The following is a 23,993-nucleotide window of genomic DNA, read 5'->3' on the forward strand; positions in this document are numbered from 1 at the left end:
GTTTTAACGTGCTTGGAAGTAGGTACATAGGAGACGTCAGGGATATATTCTTTATACAGAGAGTGGTGAGTGTGTGCAATGGGCTGTTGGTGATGGTGGTGGAGGTGGATACAATCAGGTCTTTTAAGAGAGTCTTGGATGGGTACATAGAGCTTAGAAAAATAGAGGGCTATGAGTAACCCCCGATAATTTCTAAATTAAGTACATGTTTGGTACAGCATTTTGGGCCGAAGGGCCTGTATTGTGCTGTAGGTTTTCTATATTTCTATGTTTCTATGAGGTGAGGCTTATCTACAGATGGAGTTAGAAGGAGAATCCAAAATGTTTCTTACAATCATTACAGATAAAAGGGCTTTATTACTTCTATAATCTTATTTTTGGAGTAGCATCTGCACATGCACTCTGCCAGAAAGCTATAACCAAAAGCAAGTGAAAATCCCACAGCCTTTGTATCATGTTCCCTTACCACTGCTGAGTAAAATTACACACAGATTGGCAGAGAGGCCTTGAGTCAGCTTTCAGGTTTAAAACATTTCAACCATTTTCTGCGTAGGAAAGAGCTTACACTCATTACTGATCATCAACCATTGGTGTCCATTTTCAATCTACAGAAAGTTTTCCACTAACAGCAGCAGCACGAATGCAGAGATAGGCTCTGTTTCTTGGAGGAGACACATTACAAGATTGAATTCAAGAGGACAACTAATCATAAAAATGTTGATGGATTGTCCTGTTTATCCTTGGAATAGGAAATGGATAATAATGCAAATTGAAAGTCCCCTTATAATGGCAGAGATGATCCAAAGGGAAACCAGAAAAGATCCCACACTATCTCAGGTCTACAGGGCAACACAAAATGGCTGGAATGTGCAAGCAGAAATTCCAGTACCCTCATTTTTCCCAACACCAGGATGAACTTACTCTTCATTGGGTTTGTCTGATAGAGGGATTCAGAATTGCTGTATCATCCAAGCTGGGAGTTATAGTGTTGGAGGAGCTTCACTGAGGTGTAGTCAAAATGAAGCCATTGGGTCTAGTGGCCTGGAAGAGATCAGCAAGTAGAGCACCTTGCCATGGACTGTTTGAGATGCCAACTTACCCAGAAGAAAGGTGTTCAGAGCTGTTAGAACCATTTCCTGCAGTTTGAGTCAGCTCCTTCAAGCAACACTGCAAAGGCCTCAGAATCTGAGACTGTTTCTCAGTCATGTGTCTCACTTCCCAAGCAGAGGGACTCCTCTCCCCCACCTGACAGGAAAGTTGTTATCCCACAAGAGTAAGAAATCTTCCTCAGAGATTAAATCTGTAGGGCTGATTGGGCAGTCTGCAGTCTCTCAAGGATATTCCAGGAGGCAGAGGTAGTGTTCACGAACCTCATGGTGAAAGGATGGCAGGATGTGATGTGACCCGATGTTCATCTCCTTTTTGCAAATTAAAGCTTCCATTGGTCGCCGATTAAAGTGATGATGGAGATTGAAACTTTGAGGTGAATGCAGAGGGTGAGCACTGCCTGCTTGTCTTTGTATTGCTAGTGAGAGAGGGGAAACTGCCTTCTGATTGCTGGTTGGACCACTCTGCTGCTGGAGAGAGGAGAGGCCACCACTGTGCTTGGAGAATGTTATCCAGATTTTCTGCATTTTGGGTATGATATAAATATAGACTTGGACTATGGACATTTTTTCAAGTCTTATAGTTTATTCTATTCTGTATTTTTTGTCCAATCTCTCTCATTTTTTTGTGTGCTGAGGAGGGGGATTTATGGATGGGGTTGATGTGCCTGTTTCATTTTTGCTTGTCTTTTTATGTGGAGAGGAGTGATTTGAGGATAATTGTACTGTTGTTCTGTTGTTTCTTAGTTGCATGGCTATCTGGAGAAGAAGAATTTCAGAGTTGTATACTTTGATAATAAGTGAACCTTTGAACCTTTGAATTTAAACACGGATGGATTACTATGGACATTACATTGGAATGGTTTGAACACACTGACACAGTGGTGCCAAGAAAACAGCCTCTTCCTCAATGGCAAAAGAACTAAGAAGTTGATTGTGTATTACAGGAGGAACAGAGATGGACTAGCCCCTATTGACATCATGGGACTGTAGTTGACAGGGTGAGTTGTTTCAAGTTTCTCAGTGCATACATCACTTAGGATCTCACCTGGACTATACATACTGGCTGTGTTGCGGAAAAAGCAAGACCGTGCCTCTTTCACCTTAGGTGGCTGAAGAAATTTGGCATGAGTCCTAGGATCCTCAGGACTTTCTATGGGGGCACCATTGAGAACATCCTGACTGGCTGTGTCACCGCCTTTTATGGGAACTGTACTACCCTCAATTACAAGACATTGCTGAGAGTGGTGCAGACAGCCCAGCTCATCTGTGGATGTAAACTTTCCCCTAATCAAGACATTTACAACAGCAGGTGCATAAAGAAGGCCTGAAGGATCATTAGGGACTCCAGCCACCCAACCACAAACTATTTCAGCTGCTTCTGTCTGGCAAACCATACCACAGCATTAAGGCCAGGACCAACAGGCACCGGGAAAGCTTCTTTCATCAGGCCATCAGATTTATCAATACACATTGATCTGATTGCATATCTGACTGTACATTGTATCTGACTGGACACACATGTATACCAGACTATTCTGTAAGCAATCTTACTGTCTGGGCACTATCTTCCCACAATTCTCTTCCTTATCACTAGTGACAGAGATGCAACATAAAGATTTTTACTCCCTCATGTTGTGAGATAAAATTCTAATTCTTATTCTAACATTACTTTGTTCCAGCAGCGAGAGCTCACTGTGACTCTGTTGGTCTAGACAAAAATTTAAAAATAATGCCGATGCTAGATAACTGCTCTGCGCATCAAAAAGCAGAACTCTTGGGAAAGGATAATGTTTACAGTATCTGCCTTTCGCCCAACTGTATGTCATGAATTCAACCCTAGAAAATAGCATTTAATGCTCTTTGAAGGTTAAATATTGATCCCTGTTTATGAAGTGGCTCCTGAGAGCAGTTGACTCTGGCAAACCCAGTACAGGAATTAGTGAAAGAATTTAACATGCGAGAAATGATTTATGGAATTGCTGATGCCTGGGAGTCAGGAGAAGAATCAGCGCTGAAGAATAGATGGCATAAATTGTGGCCAAGTTTGAATTTGGAGTCTGCTCCCAGTGAGGAAATTGGAAATAACTTTACAGGATTTAGGGTTTCCAAGCTAAAACAGATTGTACATGACCTGCTTTCTTATGTTAAAGATCTAAGTAATCCTGCTGTGAAGGATATTGCATCAAGGCTAGATGCAAATAATATAACAATAACGTGTGGATGGATATTGATGACAATGAACCTACAGTTCATCTGAAATAGATGTTACAGTTGATACAGTTATGCTGAAATAGTGCAGTCGGTTGCAAGTCCAGAGTCAAAAGACAGTGGGGGAGAAGGTTTTGACGAAAACAAGGAAGAGGTAGCTGAAAGGATGTCCATTGATAGATTAATTCAGCTGACAGATGAACTGATTAAAGGTCTCGAGCAACACACTTTTATTACTGACTAAGAACTATTGAATATGGACATTGCAAGATAAACTAATTAAAGAAAGACGATAGACATGAAACAGGTCAGTTTGCAGGATAGCTAGGGAAAGACCAAGACAGGAGTAAACACTTGAAATTACAATGCAGTCAAATTCAGGTCAGCCAGATGTGCTGCCACCACTATCACCAGTTCTTGAAAATGCTGTCCCAACTTCATCACTATCACCAGGTCATTAAAGATGAAGCACAAGACTATCCTGATGACCCCCACTTTCAGACATGTAACTCTGCCTAGTTGTACAATCCAACTCTTCACTTTGGAAATGGCAACAACGAACCTTCTGATGCAACCTTATGAAGTAACTAAACCTTGGAAGATATGTTGCCAGAACTGTCCTTCAATGAATTTCGCTTGCTTTCCAATTGTTGTTTGTTTTTTCTTTATCATCAAAGGATGAAAAGATCAGTAAGTGTATTAGAGGTGGTTATTTATTTAATCCTAACCTAGCCACTTGTGATTCAGCAAAATCACTAATCCAGCACTGCACAGGTCTCAATCATTGTAGTCTATGTAATATTTTGAGATGAGATGCATTCTATATTGAGTTGGAGTTTATAGCTATGCAGGAAGGAGTGTGAAGTATTTAATATCTCAATAGTATTTGAATATTCTTTGTCTGTTTACAAAATTCATTATGGGTTACATGTAAGTATGTGAATGACGTACATCACTACATTGTCCTTGGCCTCAGTAACTCCTTGGGCAATTGGATCCTTGATTTCTTCGCTGGCAAATGCCAGTCAGTTCGGATTAGCAACAACATCTCCTCCAATATCTCCATCAGAACAGCCAGACTATAAATCTGTGTGCTTAGACCCCTGCTCTACTTGCTTTGCACTTATGACTTTGTGGCTAACCACAGCTCATTTGCTATACAGGCAATTCCTAGGTTATGAACGAGTTCTGTTCCTGAGTCCGTCTTTAAGTCAGATTTGTACGTAAGTCGGAACAGGGACATCTGGTATTATTTAGCGTCAGTTAGTCAGATGTTTGTCTTAGTATACAGTATATATTTTACCTTTCTATGCATATAAAACACTTAAGAAACACATTTATTTCAATAATTAAATCAGTGCGTTGCTTAGTAATAATTGTAGCTTTCATCGGGGCAGGGCCTTTCACATTCTCCATTATTCTCATTTTATCCTTTTCCTTTAAATTTTTTCCGATTGTTGACTGATGGCGTTTCCCCTCTTTCCAATAGCTTTATCATTTCCACTTTATTTTCAATCATGATCGTTTTCTGTCAACGGAACAGAAACACTGCGGATTCAGCAGCAGCCGTAGACGGCAGGTTCTGATCTGAGCTCCCCCGGGTCCTAAAATCCACCTCACTGAGGCAGGTTAAATGGGACAATTGGGGATGGTTCTGACTGGAAAAGGGTTGGGGGGGGGGGTGTCAGGGTGAATTTTGCTAAGAACAATTTAAGCCAAACACAAAGGAACATACTCAACACAGTGTTAACAGCAACAACTTAAAATGGCAGACGGCGTTCTCCTTCTTCCATTCGTAAGTACAAGTTGTTCATAAGTCGGACATTCATAACTCGGGGACAGCTTGTATTGAAGTTAGCTGATGACACCGCTGTCAACTGTAGGCTGAATCAAAGGTGGTGACGAATCAGTATTTCGGAGGGAGATTGAAACTCTGGCTGAGTGGCGTCACAGCAACAACCTCTTACTTAATGTCAGCAAAACTAAAGAGCTGATTATTGACTTCAGCTGGAGGTTCACGAGCCAGTCCTCATCAGAAGATCAGAGGTGTAGAGGGTCAACAACTTAAAATTCCTCAGTGTTATCATTTTGGAGGGCATGTCCTGGGCCTAGAACATCAATGTAATTATGAAGAAAGTACAACAGCACCAGACTTCCTTAGTAGTCTGCAAATATTTGGTATGACATATAAAACTTTGATAAACTTGTATAGATGTGTGCTGGAGAGTATAATGACTGGCTGCATCACAGCCTGGTATGGAAATACCAATGCCCTTGAAAAATAAATCCTACAATAAGTAGTAGATATGGCCCAGTCCATCACGGATAAAGCCCTCCCCACCATTGAGCAGATTTATATGAAGCATTGTTGCAGGAAAGCAGCATCCATTATCAGCTGCCCTCATTGCCAAGGTCATGATCTCTTCTCATTGTTGCCATCAGCAAGAAAGTAAGGAGCCTTAGGATTCACACCACCTGGGACAGGAACAGTGATTACCCCTCAATCATCAGACTGTTGAACCAATGGGGATAACTCCACTCAACATCACTTGCTTATCACTGAGATGTTCCCACAACCTATGGACTCAATTTCAAGGACACTTCATCTCATGATCTTGATAATTATTGCTCATTTATTTATTATTATTATTTCTTTCTTTTTGTATTTCCACAGTTTGTTGTCTTTTGCACACTGGTTGACACCCAAGTTGATGTAGTCTTTCATTGATTCTATTATGGTTATTATTCCTTTTTGGATTTATTAAGTATGTCTGCAAATGAAACTCAGGGTTGTATATGGTGACATATATGTACTTTGATAATATATTTTATTTGAAATTTGAACTTTAAACCATGTCATATGTGAGGGCCTCACTAAAAAGAAAACTAAGTTCATGAATATCCCCAGGTCCTGTGTTCTACTTTCGGGAGTTACAAAACATAACAGTACCAGATGTGCTTATTACTGAAATTTCAAAGTATCTCCATCATCTTTACTTTCTAGTGTAAATTTTGGTTAATGTAAGTCCTTATTCATACATTTATTTCTTACGTACTGTATATACCAGAAGCAAACACAGCTAACGTCCCTGTCATTGAATCTATCAAGGCTTCAAAAGAATAAATATTTGAATTACCAACTGGTTCCCTTTGATTCATGAAAAGATTCTTGATATTGCTGCCATCCAGGTTTGCTGAGCTGATATTGTTTCCATCGATCCAGCACAGTATCCTGTAACAGGAAATATGGATACACAAGCTGAAATTAAAAATACTTTCACATTAGTGTAGATGTCATTATTCTCATGCCTTGCTTCTAGCTTTTCACCCGTGATTTGTTTTTGAGCTGCTTTGTAACAAATCCTTCCAGATTAACTCTAGTGGAGGATTCTATGGGACAAATAGACTTAATCATTTGCTATTGTGAATGAGATTAATTAAAAAGTTATAAAGCATTAAAAATATTTTGGGCGAGTGCTCTTTATATTTGTGTTCCAAAATATTCAATAGGCCTGGATGGGTTTGGCTGGCAAGTCAGAAACTTAAAAAAAAATAAATCATATTGCTTTAAAAGTTAGACAGTATCCCAATCGTAAACAACAGGAAATCTGTGGATGCTGGAAGAGTACAGTCAACATTTTAGGCTGAGACCCTTCCTCAGGACTGGACAAAAAAATTTTCCAGTCTTTTTTCCAGTCCTGATGCAGGGTCTTGGTCCAAAATGTCAACTGTACCCTTTTTCCATGGATGCTTCCTGGCCTGCTGAGCTCATCCAGCATTTTTTGTGTGTTACCATAACCTAATTGTGCTTTCACAGTTCTTGAAACAATATTCTTCTATTCCCTGACGCATGTTGGGAACAGCTTCAAAACATGGACCACAGCAATTCATCACCAAGGACTACAACCTGCCTAGAAATGTTCCAGAATTAATAAGGAAATTGATGCCTCACCCTTCTTAAAGAATGTGAAGATAATAGCACTATAAATGTAGCTTTAAAATTTTGGCCTCAATTTTTACCTCTAAGTATTTGTGTAATCGAGGGTTTGTCAGCACCAATACTAATATTAATTCAAGGGATGAAAGTACTTGTATTCTTCAATAATTTAAAAGAAGATTACTTTGATGCAAATCCCCTGTGGAGGCTTTCACAGAGAGTTGATGGAAACATTTCATTTCAGATTTACAATGGAGTATGGCAGCAATGTGGAGGACAATTCTATGTGTCCAGTTCATCAAGCAAGGGGAGGGCTGTGTGATGATTAATCTGGTATTCTGAGAATGGATTCTACATCTCCGCTTATTTTCTCATGAAGCCAGTAAATGAGTTGCTATAGTAACACAAGAGAAAGAAATAAGTTTGGTTTTGTGGTACATCGGTATGACTTGTGCACAGATGTAAGACTCCCACAAATTAACCATTTAGAGTTTTCTTTTCATATATATATATGGATTGTTACAGGAATTGAGTAGAATTGCAAGATGAGGCAACATTAAGAGATGCTGAACGTAGATTCTGGTAGCTGGCGATGGTAAAGGGATTCTAGTATAATATAATTGAACAGGGTGTTCATGAAATCTCATGGATATTTAATCCACAGGTGGGAAAGCAAATGGTGTTTAGAATATGAGGAGTTAAAACATCTCTGGAAGAGTGGGCAAGTGTATAAGTTTCTTCTGGAATATGTTGATGTTGGGAGTAATCCATTTTTGTTTTAGCAGAAGTAAAGAGGGTAATAGGCTGGGATATGACAAGATGAAATACATTTGATTACACTGCAGACATCAGCAATGGCTACACACAGCAGATTTTACAAATGAAATTGGGAGATGGGTGGAAACATGAAAAATGACAGCATGAAGCAGTTTGTTTCAGAGATAGTGTGAGTCTGAACCACTGAGCATTTCAGTTGTTTTCTGCAAGGGCAATTTATTTCCGATGAGACCTCTAAGAACCCACTCCCCCATAATGACATTAAACAAGGAATCTTTCTGGCTTATGCAGCGTCAATGTTCAGTGCTCATTTTAGAAACCGACAGAAGAAATCAAATTGTTAAAATCTCCCATAAATGAAATTTTAAAGGAAACACTGATTCATGCTGGAAATTAGAAATAAAGACAGGAAGTGCTGGAAACACTCCATTTGATTTACATACTGAGTGTTTCCAAATATTTTAGATTTTCATTTTTTAAAAACTCTCTTATCATGAGGTTGGGCAGTGAGAAGGGTAGTTAAGAAGGCCTAAGGGAAGCTAGGCTTCATTAACAGAGGGATTGAGTTCAAGAGTAGAGAGGTCATGTTGCAACTCTACAAACCTCTGGTGAGATCACACTTAGAGTTTTGTGTTTCATTTCTGGTCACCTCATTATAGGAAGGATGTGGAAGCTATGGAGAGGGTGCAGAGGAGATTTACCAGGATGTTGACGGGTTTGGAGAACAAGTCATATGAAGCAAAGTTAGCAGAGCTGGGACTTTTCTCTTTGGAGCGTAGAAGAATGAGAGGGGACTTGATAGAGGCCTACAAGGTTATGAGAGGCATAGATAGGGTGGATAGTCAGAACCTGTTTCCCAGGGCACCAATAACAAACACCAGAGGGCATACGTACAAAATTAAGGGACAGAAGTTCAGGGGAGACATCAGGGGTAAGTTTTTTTTTACACAGAGGGTTGTGAGTGCCTGGAATGACTTGCCAGGAATGGTGGTGGAGGCTAAAACATTAGGCGTATTTGAGAGCCTCTTCGACAGGCACATGGATGAAAGAAAAAGGGAGGGTTATGGGGTAATGTGGGTTTAGTACTTTTTTTTAAAGATTATGTGGGTCAGCACAACATGGAGGGCTGAAGGGCCTGTACTGTGCTGTAGTGTTCTATGGCTCTATGGTTCTATGAAGATTTATTTTACTTTCTTCAAAATTTGTTAGGGCTGATGCTTGCAATACAGTTGACTTATAAATAAAAATTCTGCCATTAAATGTTATTTTTTGCTTACGAAACCACAGCAGCTACTACTCAAGCACAGAATTGTGATTTGATTAGACAGTTTCAGTAATTATTCCAAACACAAAATTGAATTCTTATTTTGTTTGCTCTCTGCAGTTCAATAAGCTGTTCAATAGCTTACCCTTTAAGTGGGTGTACTACTAGAAACTGTGGGTGATCAAGTCCATGAATTATGGAGGTCCGCAGGGAGCCATTTAATCTTGCAACGTTAATCTGAGCCTCTTCTAAATCTGAACTTGTCCAGTAAATGTTTCTGGAAACCCAGTCCACTGCAATTGCATGTGCATATGGCAAGTCTATAAAGAAAAATAATTAATTTAGTGCCTAAGTATAGTTGCATAAAAACAACATGAAATTAAAGCAATATGTACTGAAAAAGGAGTATGTCAAAAGGTGAGGTAAAGCCACTCAAATGTAATGATATCTTATTAGTTCACTCATCAGTATCTATTTTATGAAAATAGGATCTGGAACTTGGTCTCTGCATAACATTCATTAAATTACCTCATTTAGACATCAATTACCCAATGCAAAGCCTATAAACCTCTCTCTCCCAAAAGGGGAACAATTAAAATGCTCAATCTCAATTCTAACTTTGATCAATTGAAACAGGAAATACTAAGCATCTTTGTCTAATTTTTCCTCCATCTTTGTTTGTACCTCATTTGTATTGAATTCACAGATTTACCCTCATTCACAATATTCTCATCTCAATAGTTAAATAAATATGATTATTATGATTAAAGGGGATGATGAGTTCTGGGCTACCAATGCTAAATGCATGTATGATGAGGTCACCAGGTGTATTCACCTCATTATAGTCAATACCACTGATTTCAATGGAGCAATATTGCTAACATTTTAATTGACACTGCATTTCAACTAATTTCCAAATAATAATAAAAAAATAGAAAACTTTACATCCAATGAAGTCTCAGTAATATTAAATCAAAAATTCAGAAATTGCACCATCTCGGATCGCAAGACCCTACAGCGGATAGTGAGGTCAGCTGAGAAGATCATCAGGGTCTCTCTTCTTGCCATCACGGACATTTACACTACACGCTGCATCCACAGAGGAAACAGCATTATGAAGGACCCCATGCAACCCTCTTACAATCTCTTCTCCTTCCTGCCATCTGGGAAAAGGCTCTGAAGCATTCGGGCTCTCACGACCAGACTATGTAACAGTTTCTTCCCCCAAGCTGTCAGACTCCTCAATATCCGAAGCCTGGACTGACACCATGCCCTAATGTCCTGTTTATTATTTATTGTAATGCCTGCACTGTTTTTGTGCACTTTATGCAGTCCAGTGTAGGTCTGTAGTCTAGTGTAGCTTCCTCTGTGTTTTTTGTATTACGTAGTTCAGTCTCGTTTTTTGTACTGTGTCATGTAACACCATGGCCCTGAAAAATGTCTCATTTTTACTATGCACTGTACCAGCAGTTATGGTCGAAATGACAATAAAAGTTGACTTGACTTGACTTGATCAATGTGAACTGAACTCTTAAATGATATATTCTCTTTTCAAGGGCAGCTAGAGATGAATAAGAATGGCTATGTTTTCTAGAGATTCTCCAGATCCCATCAGTGAAAAAGAACTCTCCATCATTGCCTTTTCTAAATCCAATATTTCAGTACAAACTGGCTGTAAAAGGAATGTCTTTTTGAGCTCAGGAATTAGAGTATCTGGATAAACTAAATGCACACTCAGGGCTGGCATTTTCAATGGTGGTAGTATTTTGTTTGCTTTTTCATTTCATCATTAATTTCTACTTACCTGCAGAGACCACTGTTTCTATTCCTGTGCCATTTATGAAGGCTCGTTTTATAAACCGAGGCTTTAAATCAGACCAGTAAATTCGTTCTTCTGATGCATCAAAATCAATGGTTTTAACTTGACTGATATCTGGATCAGTAAATGGTATGATGTAATTATAGTATGGATTATCAACATCGACTCCACGGATCTCAGAATTTCTTGAATAGATTAAAAATTCCTTTTGTTCTGCAGAAAGTAATAAAATAGTTCAATGTTTAATTCAGCTTTTGCTTAATGTTTAAATTTTAAACTAGTTTAAAGGCAATGTAATGTACTGAAAAATAATCTGACATTTCCAAATACCCAATTCCTTCCTTCTCCAAACGATAAATGTTTTAAATACCCTTCAGATCCTGACATGCATTTTTAAATTACTCACCTGTCAATTATACAGGCTCCAAAACTCCTTACATTAAAAAGTAAATAAAATCCAAAGCTACTTTAGCATAACTTTTATTTCTTCCCTTTTATTGGAGGTCTGCAGGACAAGTATCTGAACTGTTGTTTAATTAACTTTGAGAAAAGAACTGGTCTGCTGGCTATGGGAAGAAAAATTGAAAATCCATTCAAAAAGTACATGCTCAGAAATTCTACTATGCCTTTGGTGAAATGTGTAAGATGAAGATAAATCTTACTGGAATTGCATATTAGGATGCTAGTGAATCAGTATAATTTAAATCCACTAATCAGCAAAAGTCAATTCTGTTATTTATTTTAACAATTATTGTTTTGAAGTTTTACTTAGCTTCTATATGTCATGACAATCTTTAAAAAATGTGCTTTTATATATCACATTCTATGTCCTAGGGGAAATAACTCAAAGACACTATATGTAATAATGAATTGCAGTGATGGTTAAAAATTGAGGGATTAATCTTAGCTAGCACATGGTAAGAATTTTTAATATCAAATGATATTGGGTATTTTACATCCACCTGAACAAATAATAAGATTTGAGGTTTGATACCACATTTAAAGGAGCATTTAAGTTAGCAGCCTCTTATTAATTTGTGTTGTGTTCCTTCTCTGGGTATTATTTCAATAGGTACATTTAATGTCAGATAAATGTATACAATATAAATCCTGAAATTCTTTTTCTTCACAAACATCCACAAAAGCAGAGGCGTGCCCCAAAGAATGATTGAGAGTTAAATGTTCGAACCCCAAAGCCCCCCCCCCAGCTCCCCTTTCCCACACAAAAGCAGCAGCAAGGCAATGACCACACTCCACCCCCACCAGTAAAAAAGCATCAGCACCCTCCATCGAGCACTCAAGCCTGCAGCAAGCATTCATCAAGGCACAGACTTGCCGTACCCTAAAGACTACTCGCTCTCTCTCTCCCTAATAAGGGAAAAAGAGGGGTCCCTGTTTCAGAGTGAGGGAGGAGACATGACAAACAACTTGCTGATTTACAATGTTACTTTTTCTGAGTTCTGCGCCCCGACAGTCGGCACCAGAAAGGCTCACGTCTCTGGACCCACAACCCACATATTCATCTTAGTTAAAAATGCACTCAAACAGGGAATATAGAACAGTATGGTAAAAGGAAAGACTCTTTGACTCACTATGTCTGTGCCAACCTGATACGCGTTCTAATGCCTGCTTGAGGTCCATATCCTTCTAATCCCCACCTGTTCTTGTGTCTGTCCAAATGCTTCTTTAACTTTGCTATTGTTGCAAAACCTGAAACACTACAGTTTATTTCCATTCTGACCAGTGAGCCACAGATAAGTTCAGCACAGAAATGGCTCTTTGGCCCATCTCATCCACACTAAAACTATTTAAATTGCCTGCTCCCATCGACCAGCACCAGGACCATAGCCCTCCATATCCCTACTATCCATGTACCTAACCAAAGCTCTCTTAAACATTGAGAGAGCTCACTTGCACCACTTGTGCTGGCAGGTCATTCCACACTCCCACGACCCTTCGAGTGAAGAAGTTCCCCTTGATCCTCTCCTTAAAATTCTCACCTTGTGCCCTTAACCCATGACTTCCAGTTGTAGTCCCACCCAACCTCAGTGGAAAAAGATTACTGGCATTTACCCTTTCGATCCCCCTCATAAATTTATATACCTCTATAAAATCTCCTCTCAATATACTACGTTCTAAAGAATACAGCCCTAACCTATTCAATCTTTCCTTTTAACTCAGTTTCTCCAGACCTGACAACGTCTTTGTAAATTTGTTTACTACCTTGTTTTTTGCTCTAATTGTGATTTTTTTGTAAAAATTCCTCAAAAAAAGGTACAAGTTATGTTTCCTTTTCTTCTGAATGCTGCTTATACGATGCTATCGTCCTCTGAGGCTGCATACGTGTACTTGTATATATGGCAATAAGCAATGATAATAATTGGCTTTGATTTGCTGTGTGGGGTGTTGGGGACCGAAGGTGAGGATTAAGCCCGTTCTGCCTGCTGCTTCACGATGCTTACTCTGCTCTCCGTGGTACTGAGCCTGAGGCTGTTGCCTGCTCCGGCTGCTCCGGGCATTAAGTCTGCGAGCTTCGTGACAATGTGCTGAGACTGTGGGCCTACTCTGGCTGCTCCAGCTTTCATGTCTATGGACTCACTTTCATTCTGAACGCTGTTGCATGCAGAATTTGTCTCTTTCTGTGTATTGGGTGTTTATTAGGTTTTTAAAAATGGGATCTTTTGTGTTTCACGTTTTGTGGCTGCCTGTAAGGAGACACTTCTCAAGATTGTATAATTTATACATATCTTGATAATAAATATGCTTTGAGCTTTGAACTTTTCTGCCACCTCCTCTCTCAGTGTGTTCCAGGCACCTAACATATTCAGCACATCTCCTTTAAACTTTCCACCTTCTTACCTTAACCCTGTTCCTTTTATTATTTGATACTTCCATGCTGGGGTAAACAACAAGTAACTATCTACTCTTTCTATGCCACTTATAATTTAAAGCAGGGACACAAAAGCTACCGGTGCTGGAAGCTGATGTAGAGAAAGTAATAAACACAAGAGATTCTGCAGATGCTGGAAATCTGGAGTAACACAGAAAAAATGTCTCAGGAACTCAACAGGTCAGGGAGCATCTATGAGGAAATATGAGTTGACTTTTTGGGCTAAGACCTTTCATCAGGTTTGGAAAAGAAAGGGAAGAAGCTTGAATAAGACGATGGACAAGAGAAGGAGGACAAAGTAGAAGGTGATAAGTGAAGCCAGATGAGGAGAAGGCTCTCGGGCAAGGGAGGAGGATGAAGTAAGAAGCTGGGTGGGAGGTGACAGGTGGAAGAAATAAAGGGATGAAGAATAAATCTAATGGGAGAGGAGAGTGGACCATGGGAGAAAGGGAGAGAGGAGGAATACAAAAGGGAGGCGATAGGCAATGAAGGGAAGAGAGTTGGTAAGAGGAGATCCAGAATGGGGAATGGAAAAGAAGAGAGGGGTAAGGGGTTGAGAAAGTACCAGAAGTTAGAGAAATCTATGTTAATGCTATCTGGTTGAGGGCTATGGAGATGGAATATAAAGTGTTGGTCCTAGAGACTGAGAGTGTCCTCATTGTGACAGGGACCAACATGTCAGATTGAGAATGGCCCGTGGAATTAATGTGGTTGGCCACCGGGAAATCATGGTTGAAACACATCTTTATCTCCCACTCCCCCACTGTCCACTTTCCACAGGTCACGCTTTCTTCCTGATTTCTTTGTCGATTTGTTCCTCCCCACTGATCAACCTCCTAGCACATATCCCTCTATGCGAAAGAACAGCTACACCTGCCCATTTGCCTCCTTCTTCACCACAATTCAAGGCCCCAAACAGTCCTTCCAGATGAGACAACACCTCAGCCCTGAGTCTGTCAAGGTTATGTACTCTACCTTGTGCTCCCCCTGTGGCCTCCCCTACATAATTGAGACCTGACATAGATTGGGGGATACTTTGTCAACACCTTTGCTCTGTCCGCAACAGGAAGAATTTCCCATTTTAATTCCACTCCCCATTCCCATTCTGACATTTTGGCCCATGACCTCTTCTACTGCTACGATGAAGCCACTCTCAAGTTGGAGGAGCAACACCTCATATTCCATCTGGGTATCCTCCAAACTGACGGCATGAACACTGGTTTCTCCAACTTTCAGTCATTTCTCCTTCCTTCCTCCCACCTTTCTTTTCCCATTCTCCACTCTGGCTCTTCTCTTACCTTTTCTCTTCTCCTCACTTGCCTTTCACCCCACTCTGGTGCCCCCCCTTCCTTTTCTGCCATGATCCACTCTCCTCTCTGGATTCGGATGAGGTTGGAAGTGCAGGGGTAGGTGTTGCACATCCTGCAGTTCCAGGAGAACTTGCCAAAGATCAGTGCTGGATGGGTGAGGGAGGGAGTCATGGCGAAGGTGGTCCCATGGAAAATGGCAAATGTACAGTAGCAGTTAGTCTAATACTATCACAGGGCTAGTGACCCTGATCCAGTTCTGCCCCTGTCTGTAAGCAGCTTGTACATTCTCCCTGTGACCGTGTAGGTTTCCTCCACATGTTCCAGTTTTCTCGCAGATTCCAAAGGTGTATGGGTTAGTGGGTTAATTGGTCACATGGGTGTAATTGGGTGGTGCGGACTAGTTGACCGGAAGGTGTACCTCTGAATAAAATAAATCCAGTCCTTAATAATCTTCCCTAATAGTTTCCCTAACACTGATGCAACCACAGCATCCTATAATTTCCTGGATTAAACAAATGGATAATATTGACTATTTTTCGGTCTTCGGAGACTTAGCCTGTGGCTAAAGAGGACGTGAAGATATGATAGCTTTATATCTCCCTCCACCTTGCCTCCCTCGGAATCGTGAGATAGAATCCATTTGGTACTTAGAATTAATTCACCTTAGAGATTCTCAAGGCACCCAACATTCCCTAGAATATCAACAGACCCTTTCTGATCTCAGCATTATCCACGTCCTTTTCCTTAGTTATGGTTCATGCTTCCACTCAAAGTGCTAATCAAAAATTATAATTTTAACATCAGATAAACTTTCAGTTCCATTCAAATGAGCACAAATATCTTATTCAATTGTATGGAGGAATGAAAACAAGTTCCTATCCTGTCATTTTATCCACCATGTCTCATTGTATTTCTCATTGATGTCAGCTTAGCTAGCAAAAATTCTATTCCTTTTGTTCATATTTGAGAATGAATTTGAGTCCACTTCAATAAAAAGCTTTTCTAATAACTTTTTAATAAATTATGTAATCACCCACAGAGGTAGAGCAGAAGCTTCTTAGTTTTTCTACTGTCTGAAATACATTTATGTAGCGTTATTTTGATGTGACAGATTTTCAGACACTTACCATAGCAGTTCTTCTCATCGGGGGCCAGTTTCATTAGATGAGGACATGTACAAGCAGCAGTTCCATTGTAATTAATCAGGCACAAATGAGAACATGGCCCTTTGCCATTATTAGACTCACAAGGATTTGGTGCTGTAATTATAAACACAACTTCCATTTATTAGCAAATTTTCCTGCTACACCAATGATCCAGCAAACAAGCATAAATAACAATTGCAATATTTCATTTAAAACAGATAAATAAGTAACAAATTGCCTAAAAAGACAAAAACATGAAGTTAAGGATCCCAGGGAAAAAATCCATCTTGGATTCACTACTCAGAAAAGCAATTTCTTACACAATGCAATCTCATATATAAAGGTTTATCCTTGCTATTTCATCCCATAGTTTGCAATTCCATTAATTCATGAAATAACTATCTTTCCAAATTTTTGGCATTATTGTTAAAATTGCTAAGAATTACAATTTGAAAATGATTTCATTCCATTTATTAGTCATTAAAATTTGCTTAGAGGAGGGAAGCAATTATGAACTTTAAAAATAGTCAGCGTGTAACATAGCTTCTATTATTTGGTAGGCAATAGATGAAAAATGTTTGGGCTTTGGGGAATAGTAATTCACTGTCATTCAGTATCAGTTACCATAGATGCTCCGACCATTTTTGTAAAAGCACAAAGGTATATATAGATAACTGAATACATTTAGGTGTGCATCCACTAGTATTTCAGCTCCCTAACAGTAATAAAGTGGCAACATTAGCTGTAGATGATCAAATTAACAGATGAACAAAAACAAAATACTGCAGAAGTTCAAATTTCTTATAGAATATTGATAACAATGAAAATTCTCAGCATGTAAATAAACATCTTTGGGGTGAGAACAGTTAACATTTCAGATGAGAACCTTTAATCATAGTGAATTTGAATGTGTATCATGCTTACTTGTTTCCAGGATCTTCAGAAGTGATCTAAACACTATTTAGATGTGTGCTTGGCCATCATTCAAGAAATGTGACAGCCTATTTTTGCCACATTCCCATTACAGCAATATGTCAACGTATCATTAGACATAATGATATATTTGGTAAGAATGGTGCAAAAGATCTCAGTTTTACATCTTTGTTTGTAGAAGGCCTGTCAAATATTACTTAAATCCCTTAATATCAGACTGGATCATCAGCCAAGATTTTGCACTCAAAGTAAGGCTTGAATGCACAACATTTTGATTAAGAATTGAGATCATCTTGATTGAGCCCTGGCTGACACTAATGTCCCTAATATTATTTAGAAGATTGTGGGAGTTAGGTTATGGAATTCCAGGTTCAAAGTCAAAGCTGAGGGTTTATTTCTTGTCCCTTCCCTACCACAAAGATCACCTTGCTTCTGCCCTTTCTGAAAGGTTTGCCATGTGAGAATTGTTATAATTAAGAACATCGCACCTAGTCAGGCTAAGAGCATGCTGAAATAGAGTTTTGATCTGGGTGGGTTGGAAGAATGGCTGTCAGGAGGTTGCTCAGAATCTCAACTGGTCTATGTTCAGATTTAACCACAGCTGAATTGAGGGATTAAAACTAACCCCCAAATCTGATTTTCAGAGGAAATTCAGAAAAAAAGGTAGGTAATTTGGGAAGGAAAATCAAAGCAAAACACAATGTGATTGGATTAGAATATGTTAAGTATTTTCAAAATAACAGAAAAACCATCCAAATTGTATTCCGATATAAAAGAGTTGATTCACTATTCAGGAGTTTTAGATTTACTAGATTCTTGGAATAGCAGTGTGGAATGCTCAACAGATGGCAGAAGCAGAAAGGATCAATTTACAAACTGAGGTCCTAGAGGGTGGATGGAGCTGCTGAGTGATTGGCAAATAGTTTCCTATATATCATGAATAATTTCACTGCCAATACTCCTTTAAGCAAAACATCTGCCCATTAGGAACATGGCTGACAGTTGGAAGCCTTTGAATGGTTTCACAAGGGCTAAGACCTGTTAAAAACAGCCATGGAATCAATTGGCTCGCTGCCATTTCTCACAACTCCAGTCAAATTGGAAGTAGGTGATTTGCTGATTTCCAGGGCTTTTGCATTTAAAACTCAAAATCATGCCAGCCCAACTAGTTCTTTTTAGGATTTATGTTTCAGTCTATTTCTCCCAAGATGTAGTGACCCAGAGTTTGCCTAAAAATATTTGAATCTCCATGTACAACTCTTGACATTTGAACCATGCAAATTCCAGTTTGTGTAGTCTCTGCGCTTGAGTTCACTATGGTAGAATCCCTGAACGGCTGGCAGCTACTTTAGCCACTTCTTTGACTCATCTCCAACATTAATGAACAAGGTAATCTGATGCATAAGCATTTCTAAAAGCTTTCAAGTGCAATTCTTTTTTTAGGTGTTTTAACGTCTGCATGTTATAAATACGTAAAAAAGTAATATTCAATGCCTTTGACAACTTCCTTTGCTAGTCCCATGATTTAGTTTAGTGGTCAGCTTAGCCAGCTGTCAGTCTTAAAACTGTGAGTGAGGCATATCATAGCTTCCTGGATCCTTCCACAAGTCCTGATTACCAAGTATTAAGCCACCTTATCCATGCAAGTTCTTGCCAGTGGAACAGTGTATCAGTTACAAACAGATTACATACTTTAGGCCTCTGGGCCAGGTACCCAATCAGTGACTTTCCACTGTAACACCCACTCATTAACCCTATATCAGGGGTTCCCTACTTTTTTTATACCTTGGAGCAATATATTAAGCAAGGGGGTACATGGATCCCAGGTTGGAAACCCTTGCTCTAGATGAAGGCCAATAGAAGAAAGACTTAAATGAAAAATGAACACGGCACCATTAAACTGTATGTGGTACTTTTTCACAATAGTCCGCTTCAAGCGGGATTTCTCCAATGGCAACCGTTGCCCATTCCCATTCTGACATGTCAGTCCTTGCCGCTCTCACCTGCCACAATGAGGCCACCTTCTGTTGAATGAGCACCACTTCATACTTTGTCTGGATAGCCACCAACCTGATGGCATAAATATTGATTTCTCTAACTTCCAATAACTTCTGTCCCCACCCTCTCCTGTTTTATTAATTTCCCATTTCAACTCCCCTCTTACCCCTTCTCTTCTCCTTGCCTACACATCACCTCCCTTTGATGTCCCTCCCTCTTCCCTTTCTCCTGTGGTTCTACCCTCCTTTCCTACTTTCGTCAGCCCTTTACCTTTTCCACATATCGTCTCCCAGTTTCTCACTTCATCCAACTCCCTCATTCATCTTCATTTCTCCTCACCTGAATTCACTTATCACCTTTTACCTGTACTTCTTCCCCTCCCCCTTCTTTTCCTGTCCTGATGAAGGATTTCAGCCAAAACTGTTGGCTTTTTATTCCCCCCCCCCTTAGATACCGCCTGCAGAGCTGAGTTCCTCCAACATTTTATACATGTACACATTGAGGTATCTGCTCAAATGCTTCTGAGGCTTCAAAATTATTTTTCTTCCCTATTTAATCAACCTTATTATATCTTAGATGTGTTCTGTTTTTTTTTAATTTACTGAATTCTATTCATTGTCAGCTTTTGCTTGAATATGGCATGTTTGCTGAGGTGAGAAGATATAGGGTAAGCACACTGCTGCAGCCAGATTCAGCGGTGCAGGATAGGACTTATTGCTTGAAACGAAAAAAATCACATTGTATTGGTTACGTGTATCTAGATGAAGTGGCTAATCCAGTAAATATAGTCCTGTGGATGCAAGAGACGGCAGCTGGTGAAATCTGAAGCAACAAACAATTTGCTGGAATTGCTCATCAAGTCGAACAGCATCTGGGAGGTGGTGAGTGTAAAATTTTGTTTTGGAATTGAGAGTGAAGAGGAGAGTGGTGGGACCTCTGGCTTTAATATTACTCATCTGCACCCCCACCACCCTTTCTCTAGTGGTAATCTCCCCTTTCTGGTCTCTGTAATGGTGCATGGTTTTAACATAAAATGTCAACAATTTCTTTTCCCTTCAAATGCTGCTTGACCTGTTCAATTCCTCCAGCAGATTGTTTGTTACCCCAGTGTCTACCAGAAGTTACCAAACTGGGATTCATGGAACTCTCAGTTAATGATAAGGGTCCATAGCATGAGAAAAAGCTGGAAACCCATGCTCTAGACAATGCACTCCACCCAAGCTGAAATCAGAGCACTAACTTTAACAAAAGGTTTATACAGAGAGGAAGGAGAATTGTATTCAAAGAGTGTGAAGTGCCTGCCTCTCTCATCAGGAATTGGATGTGTGTTATTAGTCTTGGTTAGAGGAAAGTATACTGAATGGCTTTTAAAACATGAAGTTGCTAATAGAAACCACCTCCAATATTCTTCGCAAGCAAGTGGTTCAAGAATCCCATGTGTGACTGGAATTAGCTACCGCTCTAGGGCAGAACACAATGAACAGCAAGGGTGTTTTAAACGCGCTCTGTATTATTCAAAAGGTCTTTGGAAAGAAATCCCTGGCAGGCATTAGTTTGATAAATATTTAAGAGTAATTTCAGAAATATTCTCCAGACTAAATTACATTATATTTAATGTAAATTTTGACAATTCCACTGAAGGTCATTGAACATTAGGTTCTCCTTTATATTGAAGTAATTTGTCAAAGGTGATTAAGTACTGGCTGCCAATAGAACCCTTTCTGCATGTTTAAACATTGAATGTGAACCCATTTCAGTCACACAGTTTATGTGTTTTTGCAAAAGTTGTTAGGATATCTTTGGATGCCAAACGAATTAATGGTAAAATAGCAAAGACCTGATGCAATTGCGACTTGACATTTCAGCCTTATAAAATTCATCTTTTGAGTGTTGATCTTGAAATAATGTGTCTGAAGCACAATCGACTAAGTTGTTAAACTTCTCTTAATAAAGTTTTGAGAGTGATAATGATAGGAGCTATGTACATATTTTAATGTTCTCAGTCAGTTCCTGCACTGCGAAACCATCTTAGGACACAAAGTTCAAAGTAAATCAAAGTATGTCACCATATACAACCCTGAGATTCATTTTCTTGTGGGCATACTCAATAAATATATAGGATAATAACCGTAACAGAACCAATAAAAGACTGCCCAACTAGGGTGTTCTGCCGGAGTGCAGAAAACAACAAATTTGGCAAAGGTGAAAAGAAGAAATAATAATAATAATAATAATAATAATAATAATAATAATAATAATAATAATAATAATAATAATAATAATAATAATAATAATAATAATAATAATAATAATAATAATAAAATATAGGTAAGGTAAATGCAATCAGGCTTTTTCCACTGAGCTTGTTGGGAATATAACTAGACATCATGGGTTAAGGGTGAAAGGTGAAAAGTTTAAGGGGAACATGAAGGGGAACTTCTTCACTCAGCGAGTTGAGCGAATGTGGAACGAGCTGCCAGCATAAGTGCTGCAAGCAAACTCAATTTCATTGTTTATGAGAAGCTTGGATAGGCACATGGATGGTAGGGGTATGGAAGGCTATGGTCCGAATGCAGGCTGATGGAAGTAGGCAGCTTAGATGGCTAGGCACAGACTAGATGGGGCAAAGAACATGTTTCTGTGTTGGACTTTTCTAGGACTCCGTGACTCCATAAATAAATAAGCAATAAATAATTGAGAAGATGAGATGAAGAATGCTTGAAAGTGAGTCTATTGGTTGTGGGAACAGAGATTCATCTGATTTGCAACCAGTATATGAGTATCAACAACAGAAACATACATCTAGAAAATCTGTGCCCTTAACAAATGCCGAGAAGTGGTTTACTAAAAAGGAAATATACTTGCCTTGAAAGAAATTAAGAGAAGAATTGGCTAACTGTCTCCACTGTATCTTAAGAGACATGGGGCATTCCAGCTTTGGAGAACTGTGGTCATTATTCATCTGAAATGCTTTATAATAGATCTATTCTAAACCATGCACTGAATGCTTCAGGCGAATAGTTAACAATCATTCACCTAAACAAAATCTTGTGATAACAACCATTATCAATATGAGCTGACTGTCAGTTTAAACTGCTTAATCAGTGCTGTTTTATTTTAAAACCATTTGGGATCTTTTAAGCTCATGAAATGCACCACTACACTTACATTTGAAACGGTAATTGACTTAATCATTGTTTATTTGATAGCTTGACTGGCTTTGCTTTATTGCAGTAGCCTTGGGACATGTCATTATCAAACTGTAAACACCACTAGATGCACAGAAGTAGTATATGGTCAGTAAATCTTCAGAGGATTCAGCAAAGGCCTAAGAATATTGAAGCAACACTTGTCAGCCAGATGTTATATGTGCCTTATTGAAAATGATTGAATCTGTCACTTTTAAGTGGAAATGACAAGTTGTCACAATGCAAGCTGAATTTATAAAAATAAATGAAACAGTACTCCCAAAGATAGAAGGCACAAGAGTCCATAATGCTGGAATCTGAATCAACAAAATATCTGAAGCAAAAAACTATCAGGAATGATGCAGGGTTTCGACCCAAAATATCGACAATTCCTGTTCGCTCAGTTACTGCTCGACCTATTGACTGCTTTCACCAGATTGCCTGTTTCCCACCAAGATAAGTACAGGGGAAGATCTAAATTGATATTCATAGAAAACAGGAATGCAAAGTACTGCAAGTGACCACTGGTAAATTATACGCACATAAAGAACAGAAATGATCAGCGTCAGATTATTGATGCCTCTGTGAGTTTAAAAGATCCCAGCCTGCAAATATTTACTGAGCATACTTCCTGATTTATTGAAAAATAAATTCAAGAAAGAAATACTTGTGTCTTCTTGTTGCTATCCCGTCTTTATTTAGTTAATGAATTCAGGTTGTAATAAAGACAATTAATAGTGATGGACTCTGAGACTATAGAATTTGTGGACAATAAACGTAAGATTTAAGCTCTTCAGAATCAGCTATTTGTAAGCTATCATTTTATGGATGATGGCATTTATTGAATAATAAGTTTGGACAAAGGTATAAATCCATGTCATTATGTGAATGTGCAACATCATGTGTCATCAGTGCTGCTTTTCAATGTCACATTCATTGTCATAGGGACATGAATGCAGAGGTGCATTGATAAACTTATCTGTAACAGCATCACAGCTATATGCCATAATATAAATAGTATTCACAAGAAAAAGATTAACGAAACATTAATTATACACAAATTTCACAATAGAACACAATTAGAACAAAGAAACAAAATCTAATTCTGTGATTAAAAATAGTCATAGTGTTGCTACACACCAGTGATTAAGGCTCTGCAGGTTTGCTCAAGAATCGAATGGCTGAAAGGAAGCAATTGTTCAGGCGTGGGACTTTAGGCTTCTGTACCTCCTTCCCAATGGTAGCTTCAAGAAGATGGCATGGATTGGACGCCAGAATAATTAATGTTGAATTTTGCTTTTTTGAGGCAGTGCTTCCTGTAGCTGCTACAGATGGAAAGGAGGGAAGTCCCCATGATATACTGGGCTGACTCCTCTACTCTCTGCAACTTCTTACATTTATACATATTCAGAGTA

The 23,993-nt window shown here is 39.0% G+C and overlaps 1 protein-coding gene across 1 annotated transcript in view; it reads right to left on the bottom strand.

Annotated features, from left to right (window-relative positions):
* The window catches only part of LOC132394768 (low-density lipoprotein receptor-related protein 1-like), a 1,611,265-nt gene that overhangs the window by 587,797 nt on the left and 999,475 nt on the right, over window positions 1-23,993 (bottom strand). The window contains exons 29-32 of the mRNA XM_059971176.1: window positions 16,442-16,573; window positions 11,100-11,327; window positions 9,441-9,615; window positions 6,455-6,549 (exon numbers count right to left, since the gene is read on the bottom strand). Coding sequence (XP_059827159.1) covers window positions 6,455-6,549; window positions 9,441-9,615; window positions 11,100-11,327; window positions 16,442-16,573 — 630 coding nt within the window. The remainder of the gene's footprint in view (window positions 1-6,454; window positions 6,550-9,440; window positions 9,616-11,099; window positions 11,328-16,441; window positions 16,574-23,993) is intronic.

This window comes from Hypanus sabinus, chromosome 5, assembly GCF_030144855.1.
Source record: "Hypanus sabinus isolate sHypSab1 chromosome 5, sHypSab1.hap1, whole genome shotgun sequence".
NCBI classification, from domain to species: Eukaryota; Metazoa; Chordata; class Chondrichthyes; order Myliobatiformes; family Dasyatidae; genus Hypanus; species Hypanus sabinus.